This window comes from Petromyzon marinus, chromosome 3, assembly GCF_048934315.1.
Source record: "Petromyzon marinus isolate PM22_M1 ecotype Great Lakes invasive population chromosome 3, UKy_Petmar_22M1.pri1.0, whole genome shotgun sequence".
NCBI classification, from domain to species: domain Eukaryota; kingdom Metazoa; phylum Chordata; class Hyperoartia; order Petromyzontiformes; family Petromyzontidae; genus Petromyzon; species Petromyzon marinus.
The window spans coordinates 7,093,721-7,111,328 of NC_133669.1; the positions used below are offsets into that span (position 1 = coordinate 7,093,721).

The 17,608-nt window shown below is 46.0% G+C and overlaps 1 protein-coding gene across 1 annotated transcript in view; it reads left to right on the top strand.

Moving 5' to 3' along the window:
• LOC116952793 (forkhead box protein K2-like) overlaps positions 1-8,745 on the top strand; it is a 46,405-nt gene extending 37,660 nt beyond the window's left edge. Inside the window, exons 7-9 of the mRNA XM_032972455.2 lie at positions 3,274-3,657; positions 5,307-5,663; positions 7,724-8,745. Coding sequence (XP_032828346.1) covers positions 3,274-3,657; positions 5,307-5,663; positions 7,724-7,932 — 950 coding nt within the window. The 3' untranslated portion in view covers positions 7,933-8,745. The remainder of the gene's footprint in view (positions 1-3,273; positions 3,658-5,306; positions 5,664-7,723) is intronic.
• The last annotated feature ends 8,863 nt before the right edge of the window (positions 8,746-17,608 follow it).

The window sequence follows — 17,608 nt, forward strand, 5'->3', positions numbered from 1 at the left end:
CGTATTTAATCTCCCCCCCCCTCCTGATGAGATAATGCTGTTTGCCTTCTCTTGTGCATTCGCCCCACGAGGGCCATTTCCCACTTTCACCTCCTTGCTTCAGAACGAAACTAATTTGATTAGTCCTGGATAATTTGTGAGTTTCATCAACCCCCCCCCCCCCCCCGTGGAAGGATGTGAACTTGAAACCTTTTCAAATTAACGAGTTGAGCGGATTATGTAATATGTTCGCTCGTAAAAAAAAGTTGAAAGTCGGCCAAGAGATGACCTTGACGTTTGTTGCAATATGCGTCTGTGTGGTATTTTTCATTGGCGATGTCCTCTGGATACCGCATTTATCCACGGGTTAATATCACATTACAGCAACGCAAGGCCAATTACGGAGAATATTTTCTTACAGTTGTTGCTGTTGCGTAGCTTTACATTTTAACAGACTCCAACTTAATTGCATACTGAGAGCTTTGCTGAGAATATTGTCGATAAAATATGGACATATGTATTCTTGTGCATGTACATGTACAGTTTGTCAGTCCACTGCTGGATGAGCACCTCGCCACGCCAGATGGCTCATCGGGGTTATTTCAACCATACTGCATGTGAAAATAGGTTTTACCCTTTTAACTGGCACAAAAACTGACACCTTTATTCAAGGCATCATGTTTGCAATAACCACAACACAAGCAGTCAAAATGCAAACAAAAAAGACAACTCACATACTGCATGTGTTCTTATAATATTAATCAAATGAAAGATTGCTCACTAAAAACCCCTACGCATATCAACAAGCCATTTGTGCCAACTATACTCATTTGCATTAACGTTGGATATGCTCTGCAACGGAACAAAACCAACACACTGAAAAATACGCACAGAAGCATCTTGGAATTACCGTACATTTAGGGGACGAAAATAGAAACACGTCACTTAGTGAACATACGCAGGTTAAGTACATCGCTAAAACTACAGTATTATGAAAACCAAGTGGGCTGGCTGGAACGAGTCGCGGGCAGGGATGACGGTCAATGGTCGAAAATAACAATGCAGTAGCAGCCAAAAAATTGTACGTTCGCAAGAGGACGTCCACCAAGGAGATTAAGCGATGAAATCGGATCTTGTGCAGGTGTCCCAAGTGAATTCACTCCAGTGCTGTCCTCGAGACAGCCTGATCCCTTCACCTGATGAAGGCCGCTTGTGTTGTGGCCGAAACGTCATGATTTTTGTTGTTTTATTTTTTACCTACGTGACTTTACCGAATAGAACCAAAGAGTATGAATTATTAAGATCGCAGCATCATGAGAGATAGCGTCGGCTTGAGGAGGCCTCCATCTAGCAGTGGATTGAAATGGGCTGATGAAGAAGGACAACAACGATGATGATGCGGCGCTACAACTTAACCCTTCAATTGTTGTTTATGAGCCATTAACAAGCAGTTTTTAGACCACGTTTCTGGTTGTACAAACGGCCAGACACAGCAGTGTGTGGGGGTACTGATGCAGCGAGTCTGGCAGACAAACAAAAGCACACACTGACCACCAGTCCAGTGTGAATTGTGTTGGTCTGGGTGATAATGGGAGGGTGAGCATCGCTCCCACCCCCCCCCTAAGCCATTCAAATGTGCCCACATTATCGCTAATGAGATGCTGTCAATACCGCATACGTGTGTAGCTTCCAGAGTGCGGTGCAACAGGAGCAGAGCCCCCCAGTGCGATGGTATGTAATTAAATGTCCCCTTAGGCAGAATGGAACATGAGCCATATAACGTAGGTGTGTGTGTGTGTTAGTGGGGAGCGGCAATTTAGCGGCTAGCGTGCCACTACAAACCCGGCGACCTGAGTTAGATTCCCGCTCGTGACCAACATCAGTGACTATTATCTGAACCGGTTTTGGGCCTCCCCTAGGTCGACTCGGCCTCATGAGTACCTGGTGCAGCTTGAAAGCATCACTGCTGGGGAGACAAAGGCAGCCAGGGGTGGTGCTGGCCACCCACGCCCTCGCTTACCGTTTCGACCTTCATAGGTGCTTGCTCACAGCACGTGCCCCTTATAGTCTGTTAAAGGCTATACGGGGGATCCTTTATCTTGGTGTGTTAGAACTCATTATTACCCAAGCCGCTCACAGTATGAACCAGTGATGGCTGCTTTTTGGAGGTGATGTTTTATACGGCAGAAACTGTTAACCAAATGACGTGCTCAGCACACGAGAGAGGCTGCTGGGAATACGAGCGTTCCTCATGGCAAGTCCGGGTGCCGCACCAATGTATATTTAAATAAACTCAATCACGCTGGTGAAAACTGCAATCCCCTTTCGTTGAAAAGATATTTATTAAAGTCGAGGCTTGTGTGCCCCAGCTCATAGTCCAATTGATGGGCTACAAAGATGTGTGGCTCTTTTCTTTTGCCTTCATGAGAAAGGTCTTTGTGGGTTAGATCGCTTAAGTACAAATCTGTCGTTAACCCGCCACCACCCAACAGCCAATTACTGCAAAGCGATCTTACCCAAAAAACCTATATTATGAATAATATTGGTCACGAAAGAACTGTGTGTAAAATTATTTTTCCTTGTTTACATTTGTCAAAAAACAATTAAGAACACCACGTACCATAGTAAATTCATAATTATTGTTATAAAGTCCTTTATCCAGGAATGCTTAAAGGAGTCCCCCAAGACTCCTTTACCTGCCGGCAGTCAGCAGGAGAGCCCTGCTTTAGGGCGTTAGGTTATTCGTTTTGTTTTTTTTAAAGAACGTTCTGAACAAACGTTCAATATGTTTTTAAAGAACGTTCTGCAGAATGAACAACATGTCGGTTAACGCACCTCCGTTTCGCACGGTTGGCCGCGTACGGTGTGAAAGAAGTTCACTATACATACTCACCTAGTGAAAACCGACACACACAATGAAGAATACCATTCATAAGTCCACACATATGGGTCACGAATCTATACCACGTTCTCCCAGCCCAGCAGATTGGGCTGTTATACGCCATTGTGGCCTCTTAAAAGCGCTGGATTACTGGTGTGCACCACCACCTTGTGTTTACGATGGAGATGGAGCGTTGATGAAATCGGCTTTTGTGTAGGCGCTTGGTCCATTGTTACATTGCAGAATCGTGAGTGATGGAGCCAGCTTAGGGGGGGGGGAGGGGGGAGGCCTTCATCACAGCAGCCAAGATCAGTCCAGTAGTCAATTGATTATAGCTGCTGTCGATGATGATAATGATGACCACCTATGTACAGTTTGATCAGCATTACTTTGCGGGTGCCTTTGCTTTTCAGGGTCCCCTGTGTCCAGCCCGCCTCTGGTGGTTCATCATCAGCTGCCGCCGGTTGTCAGCAAACCCGTCAGCTACGCATTAGCCACGCCGGCACCCAGCTCCCAGCATTCCGTGCGGCATGCAGCGTCACCCTCATTACAAGCCGCCAAGAATTCCGTTCTCCAAGTCATGTCGCTCCACTCCGCGCATTCCCAGAAGCCACTTCTGCACATTTCCCAAAACTCCGTGCTGCTTACCACAGCGGTGCCTGTCTCCCAGAATTCCATGCTGCAGGTAGTGACGCCTGCCAGCCAGGTCTCCGCAAATTCTGTGTGCACCTATCCCGGTGTGACCAACGGGTGCATTCCCAAGGCTTCGCAAGGGGACGAGGATGGAGATACGAAAGGTGAGAGCGTTGACTGTGTTGGGACGGTTGCTCTAGGATGCTTAGAAGTACCGTACATTATTACTACACTGATAGTGTAGTAATAATATGGGATTACCCGCAAATTCCTTTTGGTAATTTGATTACAGCGATAGTTGTGACGTGTTACTTTCTAACACATCCGTAGTTAATCGGTGCGCACGTGTGTGTGATTTATTGTCCGCCACCAGATTGTCTCACGATTTGCCTGCCTATTTTAAAATGACACGTCACTTGATTAATTACTCGCAGCTTATCGCACTGTTCGGGTGACCTCCTTACGAGGTGTGTATTGGAATTTAGATTTTCCGGAGGTGGAGCAAAAGGGGTGCCAGTATTCTTTTCAAGACATTGCGTGGAAAGCATGAACAGCGCTAAATGTCACACAGGATGTAATTATTGCTGGCGACGAGCCGCGTCCGGTAAAATCGTCATGGGTATTTACTCGGATGTAAAAGTAGGCCAGTTGAGCGGTTATGTCCTCCGCGTGTGGAGAGCAGAAAAGCGGTACCCGGTGAACCAAACAATAACAGAAGTGGGACGGGCGAAACAGCCCTCCGTTGGGCTCTGACCCAGTTTTCTGCGCTGCCAATGTGCTGATCCAAAATCGGCACCTCAGGTCACGCGCAGGCAGTGGGCAGTGCGTCCCAAGTGGCCGCCCCAGTTGTTTCGGCTTATGTAATGTTTTAATTGCACACCAATAATTAGAATTTCCACATGCGTTCATGTCCCAAGTGAGCAAGACTCGTGAGTCTCAATCTGCGACGTTGCAGTTTGTTGACTTAAAGCTTTCGTGACTGCAGGAATTCATATCCTTGGGTCTTTCAGTAAAGTCACCTCGATAGGATCAAAGAAAATAATAAAAAAATTATTTTGTTTCAACCTATCGACGTGACTTTACCGAAAGACCCAAGAATGTTGCAATTTTAATTTTATATTTAGGAATAAAAATGTATGTGTGTGTGTGTGTCGTCATAATGTTCTGCCCCTTTGCCTATGCACTGCTGCAATTGACAAAGGGTCGTCGCAGCCATCGGGATACATCGGTACGCACCGAAATCGCAACTCAAAAGTCAATGTTGAGTTTATTTTACGCCTGTATTCTTATTGTCCTACCAAATTCACGTAACTTGTCTAAAAGGGTACGCTCATCCAATTTAACTTGCGTCACAATGTCTAAAAGAAAGGCATCGTCGAAATAAAATCAAGCCACGGAAATGAAATAAATAAATGAAACTGTTGATTCACCTCTTGCGACCCTCCGTCGGCTTTCGGAATTTCACTCCGTTCGAATGTAAATTGACATTCATGTGCTTATGATGATTGCTCCAAGTGCTTTCGACAGAAAGCACTGATCAATTTGAATCGTCGTGCTCTTCGTCCTGCGGGGCGACTCATTTACATGCAAGTGCAATTTGAATCGCGTCGAATGTGTTTCGCAATAACTGGCCACTTTGTGGCATGCGACAAATTGTATACGAACGGAAATCAATTGGTGAACTCCCAGCAGAGGTACCTTGGTGTGTTGCGAGTTGTGCCATTTGGGGACCCACATGCTTTAATTCATGTGCATCCAGCTCTGCTTCATCGAGCGGGGTCATTACGGTCCCACTCACTTTCTCTCTTTGCAGATGAGACGGAATCAAAGCCGTTTGTGGCGATCGCCCCCCATGGGGGCGTTATTCAAGTTGTACCGCCTTCCCACAATCCCACGGGGCAAGTGGTGGCAGTCGTGAAGCCTTCCCAGAATGCCCTGTTGCAGGGGCCTACGGTCGGCTCGCTGGGCGGCGTGGGGTGTGCGCATGATGCGGGGAGCAGCGATGCTGGCGGCCGTGTGGCCGTGCCAGTGTCGCAGGGAGTGGCTGTGGTGACGCAGACACCTCACAGCCAACAGCAGCAGCTGGGCCCAGGCACAGGCAGCAGCAGCAGCAGCGTCCACCACAATGGGTCCCATGCAGCATCCATCTCCCAGTTTCAGCAAAATCACGGTATAGTAATTGTCTTATTTTTAAGTTGATCGGCAGGAAGAGTGTTGGCTAAAGTTTTGGTGCTCCCATAGCTTCGAAGACCTCTGACAAGCGTGGAAAAGTATACCAAATGCAAGAGGGGACTCTGTCCGATGTTCATGCATATACAATGCAATTCTGGATAAACAATGAGCCCTCCAATCAGCTAGGAAACTTTAAGCTTGCTTTGCTGCATTTACATTCTCCTGACAGATAGTTTTGTGCGTACCAATAGTGAGTGGATAGAATAATTAAGCGAAAACAATTATTCACTTCTCATTAAACAAATATAAGTTCTTAACACCTTAATCACACGGTACGTTAATTGTAAATAAATTGTATTTCTCTCTGCAAGATGATGCAGCTTAAAAAACAATTCCATTAGGGCGTGCAACAAGCCCAACTGCACATTGTGTGAACTTGATTCTTATTGCTGTATGCAAGATTTAATCATGTACATAATAATTACTTGCCTGGTTTAACATGCTACATTATATCTCTGATATGTATCCTATTGCTTACATTGGTAATTAGTTGATATTGTTCAGTGGAATTTAATATGCCCATACTGTTGCTGTAGCTGGTTCCGTGCACACAGTGACTGTTAATCACAACAAGTGTTGAAACCAGATTTAGGCCTTAAACTATTTTTACCCGCTAGGAGGTGATTTGTTGTTTTTGTGGACACGACAAACATACTGTTTCTCTACATGGTTTTATTTTTGCTAGAGACGAAGTGAATCATCACACTTGTATTTAGAGAGATACAGCAGTATTTGAATTCCATATAAATGCAAAATCAACATCTCTGTAATTTTTTTAACCAATATTCTGCACCGTTGTGACAGATTGTGCATACAATAAATATAAGTGCATTTTTTCATTGCTCACATAAAATAACAATTTGACAACTGGGACTTCTGAACCAATGTTTTACATCAGCAATTGTTTTGCATTGGCAAGCTGTTGATCAGTTTTAACGAATCTTGAGTTTCATCAACAGTGTGTGACTGACAAATGGTGCTGGGTTTGTCTAGCAAGAGCATTTCAAACACCATGGGTTCTTCAGTACTCACAATGTGCTGAAAGGATGATTTTCTAATAGTTTGCATTTCTGGAGTCTGCTTTACGTGTTAATTAGATTCGTATAGTGGCCAGTTTCACGCGAAATTTCAATGCACAATGTTGTGACAATGCTGCAGAAGCCTGAGAAACTGCATACCACACACGGGGACGTCAACACACATTGCACTTTGCAAATCAGAATTTTTTGGGGGGGATTGCAGCACCCTCTGTTGGGGGTACATGATAAATGCATTCTTTACCTTGCCAAATAACGCACATTTCAGGCGGGGCTGTCTATGGTCAAGACGTCGGATAAATATTTCCACACCCAGTAGAGCACAACCACAGTTGCCCTCTCGGTAGCGAGATGTTAACTGCCTCGCCTGGTATACAGGAAGTCGTGGGTTCGATTCCGATCCTGATGCCTGTACATTTGGAGGTTGCGTGTTCTCCCCGTGGTTGCGTGGTTTTTTTTCTCCGGGTCCTCCAGTTTTTCCCTCCACATTTAGAATCAACATGCATTTAGAGTATTTGGCTGCTAAAAATTCCCACGTGATAAGCCACTTCGTTGAGCTACCATTTGTGATAGCCAGGTCGCTTCTGAGAAAGAGATATATAGCTCAGTGGGCCTTACCTGGTAAAATAAAATAAAAAAAATGGCTTAAATATTTTTTTTTTAGACCCATGCCCCAAGTCGAAGTCAAATCAGCATTCTAGGAAACATTCGGTGAGAAATGAAGCCCTGCCCACACGCGATCGGCACACGGGGGGGTGGGTTGGGGGTGTGGTGAGGGGAGGGGGGGGTGTGAGGGGGGTGTGAGGAGGGGTGAGAGGATAACGACGACGACACACGCTGAATCAATCTCCCTTTAAAGGGAAGCACCAAGTGGTGGGGTTTTGTCAGGAGGCCGCACATCCTTCACTCTTGACGCTCGGTCCGGCTGGCTCTGCGCCGGCGCGATGTCGTTTGTCTGCAGGCGGCGAGCGGCGGCCCGAGGTCAAACCTCCGTCGCTGCTGGCGTCCAAGCGCGCCGCCACCACGAATTCTCACGGCGTGGGCCTTCCGGCCGACTCGGAGCCCGAAAGGAAACGTGCGAAATCCGAGGGCGTCGGCAATGGGAGCGAACCGCTCCCCCCTCAGGCCGAGAAGAGTAGTCACGTTGTCGAGCAAAACTCCAAAAACTGAGGTGGGGGGGCGTGGCCCCTACCGTCGTCGGCGGCGGCGGCGGTGGTGGCGAGGGTGGCGCACCCCCTGAGCTAGGGCGTCTGCCTTCCACCCCCCCCCGCCTTCCCCCGCGCGTGAGACTTAGAGTCACCGGTGCATATACCACTTGTGTATTTTTGCCACTTTTAACGTGCTTCGGTGCCAAAAAATATATATATATCCTATTTTTGGAAATAAATGTCATGGCAGGGCACTCTATAAAGTGTGAAATAAACAGAAATACGACAAGTATGTTGGTGGAAAAAAAACTATTTTTCTCATTAATTGACTGGCCTTGCACATGATGTTTGTTTGCAACTCTCAAATCAAAAGTTTAGAACTCAGTTGTAACTGAGGAAATGTGATTATCGTTGCCCAACAGCAGCAAATTTCGTCAGCTTTAGTGTTGGAGCAATTTGGTTGTAACAGTTACGCATTGTGATTTTTAACACAGTGATGTGCATACGTGTTACAGTATTCCGCATTGTGTTTTTTCGTTTTTTTTCGTAACAAAACAGTGAGTATAACAATGCAACATTTCAGTGTGTGTAATCGCGAGAAGAGCTATTTCAAGTCAGCCCATTCGACTTGACAACGCTGCAGTGTCTTGTCCTCGTGTTTACCGACTCTCTCACTCTCTTCGAGTTTCATATTTATTTATTATTATTATTAAAAAATCCTATTAAAGTGGCAGCAAATTAGGATGGTAGTATATCATACGATTTGTGTTACGGTTAGTTATTTGGTAGTTTTATTTTTTATATCAATAAAATATTAACAAATAGTATTCGTAAATTTTGGCTCTGTTGACCGCAACAGTTGAGATATCTGACAGAAGCAAGGAGGCAATGGCATCATCAGCCTTGGAGCTTGATGACCTCTTGCCCTTTTTTTTGTACTGTTACCGATTCCTTTTTTCTACACCTGAAATGCTCTTGGTCCCTTAAAACACATCGCAGAGAGACTCTGGAGTTAGGAACAGCGACGTAGGCGATGCAGTATTGTGCACACTTTAGTTGCAGAGAGCATTTTTATATTTTCCATGCAGTCCTTTTGGCGGTGTGCAGCATTTCACTGACCAGGCAGTCGCTGGTAGACCTGTTGCTTTGCGTTTGTTATTTAACAAAAAAGGAAATCATATAGATTACAATGGCCATCACCTATTACTTGCTGAGCTTTCTGAACGTTTTTTGTGTGCGTGTCGTAAGAAGCTGTCGTTCTTTTGCATGTGCGCCCGTCTTTTAGTACGCGGTCGTTGTCGTTCGAGGGTCGGCGAGTTACACCCTTGGGGTGGTGTCGCCTTGTGCGGCCCACCCTGCTTCCGGAGCTGAGCACTGTGGGATAGCGGCCTCCCGACTTTGGACGCAAAGAATGTGTGCGCTGCCCGACTTTTTATCAGATGCACACTGCGGCGAGGAACCTACCTTACATTTAATTTCATGTGGCCCATGGCCAAGAGGCTTGCCACTTTGCAATGGCCCGCCAAATGATATTTATTCATCATTGTAAGCATCCCAGCTGCACTTATCGGGTACCCGACAAATATTTTTTGACCAGGTAATTCTGTTTTACAATACTAGCTTGCTTGGTTACTACTGTCAATTCAAGGGCCTATCTATCCTCGGTTGACGCCTACGTTTGCTTTTGTGTTTGTTGGTTAATGATTAGGTGCGTGTTAATGTTTGGCTGCCTGCCAAAGGTATTTGAAAGTTCTTTCCGGCCCTCTGTAAGTTAAGGGCTTCTCCCATCCCTGCGATAGAGCAAAGTCCAAATTGTGATTTCTACGTAAGGCAGTGTGTGTCAGTATTCAGGGTCCTGTCGCCTCCTTGGGGGAGAAGTAATTCGGAACCAACTGCCCCCCCCCCCGCCCCCGCTTTATTGACTTCGCCCCGAGCCGTCTTGCGAGCACTTGAAAGCAGTGCGCTGATGCAAAGGGCCATCGTACACGTCCCCCGAATGTTCGTTAGGAAAGTAGCACTGCAGGAGGTGGCCAGGTGGTGGCTCGGAGCACGGAGCGCTGAGCTGGCACTGCTGAGATCCTGGTTTCAAATCCAGATTTTAGCTGCAAGTCAACCGGGTTCTCAAGTGCAGTGGTTTGATGGTCTCAGTCTGCTCACCAGTGACTGCACTAAAAAATTGATGGTATTAAATTTAGTTTTGCACTTAATCTGCTGGAATGCGACTGATAAAAAAAACACATTGGTTCCACTGCCATGCGATGCGGGAAAGTGGGAACGGTTCAAATCACATGCCGTGATGCCGTTAGCACAATATGAAAAACAATGGGGGATTTCATTTATTTTTTTACAAGTGGAAAACAACAAGGCAGCGGTTGCAGCCTGCACTTTAATAGATGCCTGCATTCACCCCACTTTCAATCATTGTCCTGGGAACAATAAGTATAAGTGGCTGGGCGGGAGACCATGAGAGCCACGGGGTCCCATTGCCTGGCATTGGATAACCCAAAATGTAATTCCTCTTTGCTGACAATACGTTTTTGAATTAACTCCATCCTCAGCGAGAACCCTTTCCAGGTTAGTCCCATGCAGTGTTACATTCAGTTTCATTAAACAATAGGGGCGGGCGGGGGGGGGGTGAACAATCCACTCAAGGATAATGTGGATTGTGTTTCCTGGCACCTGCTTGTCATTAATTTTCTTGACCCCGGCAGAACAATATATATTCACAAGGGTGAATGCGATAAGATTGTCTTCTTTTGTTCCTTAAAAAATGTGGATCGGTTTCCAGGAAGCGTATTTCTCATCGCACTAACCTAATTCGCACATTCTTTAATTTCTCGCCACTTGGGGGGGACGAGAAAGCAAATTCATCGGATGCTTTCGAGCGCTGCGCACAGCAACGCCGTTGCTTTGGCACTGCAAGCTGGCATGGAAACAGGAATGATGATCGGTTGTCTCGGCGGTGTTGTTACACCATCACAGCGGTCGCACCTGCTCCCGTAATTCTTGCCTTTAAACTGTAGCTGGCGAGTATGGATAAGGATTTGCATCCGTGGGACACTTAAGGGCCTCTGCATCTCAAAGCGCCTGACATCATCACCTCTCGACCATCCCAATGCCCGTGCTTGCAGCCTAGCCAAGAGCACCGTCGGTGGCACGCGGTCACCGTGTGGCACATGTTTTCATCATAATGGAGACTTTAATGGGTCATCATTCACTGTACTTGTACAGCCTTTTGGTTAGTCCACTGCTGAATAAGGGCCACCCCATACCTGTGCAGGTCCTGAGAGATGTTTGACCACATCCCGAGTTCACCAGCGCTGGTCAACGTTTGTTGACCAGCGTGCTGCACTGCCCTCTACTGCCCACAAAGGCCTATGACACCCCATTTGTGTGTGGTGGTCACCCATCCAGACAATTCAAGCTCAAACCCTGCTTAACTTCTGGTATCTGACATAATTTGGATGTGCCATCATTCATTAGATTGCCACGTGAAATAGCCAAGATCGTATTGAAAACGTTTGGCCTTCTTATCGCCCGTGGTGAAAACGCTCGCTTAAGTTAATTTTGTTTCTCCGTTCACTTTTTCCCCCATGTGCGTTTCTCTCTCAGTACCATGTTTAAGTAGAAAACATCGTTAAATGCCTTCACTTAAATAGGCAACGTACACCTTGAGTCACGGTGGAATATTGTAGGTTAATATCTATTACACTTTCGTTTTACATGCTGCGAATGATATGGTTTCCTTGAAGGCCCCTTGCAATGCTCTCGTTTTTGTATGCACCAAGGCTGCGTAACATGAGTAACATGAGTAACATTACACTGAGGTCTGAATCCAATCCAGTACCGACATTGCCAGGATCACACGTGACATGGCGGTCTATTTACCTTGATGGTATGAACGTGTAACGGTTACTTGCAGCAACCGCGCCTTAGTTTTAACTTTAAAAAAACCTTGTATTTTTTTTCTTTTACGCAACAAAATAGCGGATCAAATTTGTTAACGTTCGAAACGTTTACGTAATGGTTGGGGATGCACGCTCTTGTTGCACGATTATTTTATGGTTGTGTAAAGCGGGTGCGTCTGTAGTTGATAATACAATGAAGGCTGTATTTAGATCAGTTCATCGGTTTACTCGAGTCATGAGTAAAGTCAAAGTACTCTCCTTACTCAAACGAGCATTTGGGTGGCGCTCATCTCTGCTGGTGAACACTGAGGCAGCAGTGGAAGTTGTACGTTTCTATGCCAGAGGACAGTCTATCCATAGAGCAACCATTGTGTTGACTTACTACAAAGCGTGATGTACGTTTTTAAACGTTTGCTCGCGAGTGCTGCATTCTAATCGCAGCGCCACCTTGCCACATTACCGTGTAATAATAGCTTCCCGTGTAATAATAACTTGCCGTGTACAAAAGTCGAGAAAAATGCTGGTGAGAACAATTGGGCACCTTCTGTACGGCGGAGTGTCTGCACGCTCCCCAATTCCTCACTGGAGAGCGGGCGGCCGCCCTAAAATAAACGGGCTAAACCTTAAGTGGCTCAAGCCACGTTGTTTGTTTTTTTTCTTGACAGTGATGGTCAACAGCTTTCTGCGTTGACTAATTGGGAGCATGTCAACGGCCACCTAATGAAACGCAGGCTCATGGTTTAGCGACTAAAGCCCCATTTTTGTTTTCTGATGGTGGCCATTGACATCGCGCCGTTCTATAATGAAGGGATTTGTACTTGTCGACGACTGCCTATGAAAGTCGGGTTTAAACCAAGTGATGAAAGCCCCGATTTTTCTTCAAAGTGATTAAACATATCTGGCTTCAAACTAAACGCTTACACGCAAGCTAGCCACAATGCATACTCGGTGTTTGTGCAGTCGGGTAAGGCTGTTGTTGTTCACTGGAACTGACCCGATGTCGTGTTGCTTTGCCATGTTCCTGACTTTCTAAGTGTTAAACTTATGGTCATCATGTTTTCCCCGAATGGGTGATGGACTCTATATTTGAAGCTTTCGTGACTGCAAGGATTCATACTCTTTGTTTTTTTCGGTAAAGTCACGTAGGTAAAAAAAATGAAAACTAAATTAAATCACGACGTTTTGGGCACAACACAAGCGTCCTCCTTCAGGTGGAGACACTCTTAAGCATTTGTGCTTTCGCTACGTTGTCCCCACCTGAAGAAGGACGTTTGTGTTGCGCCCGAAACGTCGTGATTTAATTTAGTTTTTCATTTACTTTGTTTATTTTTTTACCTACGTGACTTTACCGAAAACAACAAAGAGGGTGATGGACTCCTTTGGGAGGGACGTCCGTTGAATGTTCAGTAGTCTCGGGTTACTAAGGTTGTGATAACGCAGGGGATCATCAGTCTCATGATACAATGATAAAATCATGCATGTAGAATGGATTGATTTTCTTTCCGTATACCTTGTAACGAGTCGTCGTGACCCGCTGCGTCTACCCGTGGCCGCCAGATCACCACAAGAGACAAATCTCCACCCTGGATCTGGTGCATTGATGAATTGATGTCGAGCGCCAGAGCTTGCGTTACACGTGTCAAATAATGTGCTGTAGAATCGACGTTTACATCATCGTGCTGTCAAACCCCAATGGTTGAAGATGTGTGGTGGCCCTCGCACTGATGATGTCTTATCGGCGAAACGTGCCCCCCCCCCCTCTGACGAATAGTGAAGAACACTGCACTGCAGGTGCTACCGTACACTGCAATGTTATACATTTTTTTGTAGATAGCATCATTGAATCCTGATCCTCTTTCGTGACAATCGATACAATCGCCAAGAGGAGGGGAATGATTTCCATGCCGAGTACATACCTATTATTATTGTAGCCACATCTTCACAATAATCAGCTAATTTGTATTATGTTTGTATGTCTGGAGAACTTGTCCAGCACCACTCCACCAGTTTGAAGGAACAAAATGTAATTTGAAAGTTTTGCACGTGCAGTTCGTATAAATGATGGCAATTAACCCCCGTCCCCAAAAGATATATTGAAGTCAGCCGATTCAGCCAAGCACTGCATAGCCACTCCCGTTCGCTATAACTGACGTGGCCCAGTCATAGGACATTCGATGCTTGTTGCAGAGGTTTGCAGTTTGAATCCAGAATGCTGCCCTAGTTGGTAGTGAGGGTGTATTAACCGTGAAATACTCCGCGCCGCCCGTTTCGCAGTGGATGGTTAACATCCTGTGGTGTAATTTAAATACGAGTTGGGCCATTGTGTGCCGGTTTCGTGGCTCAAAATCAGCCAGGTTTAAACAATTACTTCGCTAATTCGTCAATTTGGGAAAAACGTGGCAATCGTCGCCCCCCCTACTGCAAGAAACTTAGCGAGACCCTCCTGGAAAAGGGTCTCGCGCCGTGAATGGAGTTTCGCATGCTGGGGCGGCGCTAGCCGTGGAATGTCAACGGTGCTTCCCACGAGTAATCTGTCGGGCTAATGGAAGCTCGGCGGCAGATTTTGGTATAGCTTAACATGCATTGCACCACCTCTGTTTATATCAAAAGCCTGCCCTTCGTGGTTAGATTTTTACGTTCAAAAAGGGCACATTTAAATACCGCATTCCACAAGCATCTGCCAGATTAGGGTATTATTATTTTTGTATTACTTTTTTTTATTAATAACTGCACCATTTAGGTGAAATCATGGTCCTTCGTGCATGTCCCCTTTCGTTCAATGATCAGCTGGGAATAACACTGTGAGACAGGAAGGGGGGGGGGGGTATACTTGGATCGTGTAACAAACGCAAATGAGAGACGTCCATAGTGACTGTTGAGAAAAAGTGTGCTTTGGCAGCACACATCACCAGAATGAAGGATGATTGGAAGAAACTGGTGATGGAATGGCAGGCAAAAGAGTGAATGTGTCCGAGAGGATGACCATGTAGAGACGGCGGCATGAGATACATCCATGTGCACGAGTGAGATGGGTTGTAGCACGGATTGTGTCACAGAACCATGAGAGATGGGTGACGGCATAGGTGGTGAGGCCTTCATTCGACAATGGTCGATGGTGAATCGGTGTATTTCGCTTTATTGATATGGCCCTCGTAGATGTCTTAACTTTCAGTTTTGTCATATTTGCAAATTAAGCGTGTGCGTGCAACTCATATTACTCTTCAGTTATTCTTGATTCCATCGTTCAAGCTGCTTCAAGGTTAAGGGAATGATCTTTTCAAGCCTCCACTGAGATATTGGGAAACTCCCTGCTCTGTACTTGGAAAGCGACCACCGGGGGCCTGCCCAGTTGTTTGTGGGCGATGGGGGACGTAAGATGGCCATGAGATGGCAGTGCTGAGACTTACCAACCCCCCCCCCCCGCCCCCCCCACATATAGCGTGGTGGGTTTCCTCTGGACACTGTTTTTCTCTGACAAGGACACATTCAATGTAATTGTCCAACCATCCCAGTGCAGGAACTTCCTGGAAAAAAAAAACAGTCCAGAGACTTTTCTTGAGTGAATACTTGCATTTGTTTTAATGGTTTCGTTTCCCTCCCCCTTCACCATGTATTGATCTACACTGTGGGTAATGATATGGAGTTTGGTGTGAGGCGTGGTGCAGTGATGACACTTGGAGGCTGCCATCATTTGTTTTGCCTTTTTATTTATTTGTGACCCACGATCGTATTTCATTTTGTTGTCGCCATTGCGCTGAGGCAACTTTACGAGTGAGCAGTGTGACGCCGTGCCAGAGATCGGGCCCTACTTCTGAGGTCGCCTAAATTGTCCTCTTATCAAAAATAGGATACCCTGCAAAGAGCGTCGTTCATATAAATTAAACCAAAATAGTTATCGGAGGTGAAATGTACCAAATTAAGTAACAAAAACAAACCAAATGTAATAAGCGTAATTATTGTGCAGTCATTGGTGACTCATTCTGAGACCATCAACTCGTTGAGCTTGAGCACTTGGTTCTAGTCACAGGTGGCTGAACCCAGGATTCAAACCCAAGATCTCAGCACTGCTGGTTCATTGCTTCGAATTGGGCAACACCTCATTTTCACTGTACACCTGAGCCATGCCGATCTGACTCGGCACAGCCCCCGAGCAGCCGTGGTGCTTGATGTCGCGTGCAGCGAACGTAGGTTGCGTCGGGTCCGTTAATGTTCAACGATTGACCCCTGGCCCGGCACGACCCCTGTCTTGTGAGGCCAGTTGTCACGGTTTGGTTCTGGCTCGCAAAATAGCCAGTGGGAAAACAGACCAGTACCGTGAGGGCCCCATGCTGGCTTGGCTCAGATGTGCCAGTGGAAAAGGGGCATACAAGTCCCACTGAGTAACTCGGTCACTTCTCGTCTCTCGGTGTCAGCGATGGGCTCATTGATCTGCACTCATCCAGCGTTACCCATGGATTTACTTTGGATAACGTTACCTTCAGTTTGTTTTTTTGTTGCCGAGAGAGAGGCCTCCTAATGATCATGTAATGGCCTATGTCATTAAATTTTTTAAGTATGCACACAGAAATACAGTCTGTATGTGTATACAAACACTATATATACAATTGTGTACTTTTACATGGTTCTCTGTATATGAATGAATTTGTATTTAATAAATACGTGCACACATGCCGAGTACAGTACTACGCGTATGCCGAAGTTAGCATAGTGCATTCGACTCCTTTCCTGAAGGAGAAAGAATCTTTTTGAGTTTCGGGTTTGGGCTTCACTTACATTTCAAGTCGTCGTAATTGAATTGCACTGTCACTTCGACGATTTGGGCTGCAGTGATTAACGAACATTGACGAATCGCGACAACGGACACCTTGGCGTTTTGTAAAAATGCGAGTGCAGCTTTTTCGGTTCTCGTGTTCCTCCCCTCTTGAGTTGCCATACGGTGGGTTGCATAGATTTTGCGGCATTTGCCCAGACTTTTGTGGCATTGCCCCGCTGGATTCGCAAGTCGTTAAAGAGGTCTGACGTTTGTACATTTTCATCAATTTTTTTTGTAAGGCTACGATTTTGTCACGAGAGGTCACGGTTGGGGAGGGGGGGGGGCGCGGGATTAATAAATTTGAATGACGTCTGCGAAATCTTGGAAATGGCTGTAGAATCCGCACGTCCTTTATTTCCTTGCATGGATACCATACATAGGGGACGGGGTGGGTTGGTGGCGGCAGGGTCGGTGGGAACAACCTCGCCTTATTTCGTGAAAACATTTTTTGGGTTATTTTTTTTGTTCGTTGCATCGGCTATGAATTTTACAAACAAAAGGTTTACCGTGCCAAAATTGTAGCCTTAATTAAGGGGGTTGACTGCGTGCCGAATGGAGAGACGCTATTAAACACGGAGGCAATGTCACCACGAGAACTGTAGTAAGTAACAAAAAAATATAATAATCTCAAGTTGTTGTGGTCCCTGAAGAGTAGGTGAATACCGTCCGTGTGTTCTGCATGTATACAAGCGAAAGGAAACAGCTTTGCACTTGACGCCTAATACTGACGTGTTCGCACATGCCACCCGGTGTGGAGGCGGTTGCGGCACCCTACATTCATGCCGTTGCTTTTTAGCTCTAGGCATGACCCGCTGCTGCTCACGTGATACTGTGTAGATTACACTCTTGCGAGATGCTATCGGTTTGCGCGCACGTGTGACTTTCCATTAAAATGATCAGAACACGTGTTTTTAACGGGAGGTCTCTCCGATTTCACGAGCGACTTTTGAGACGTTGCGGTCGCAAAGCGAGGTACG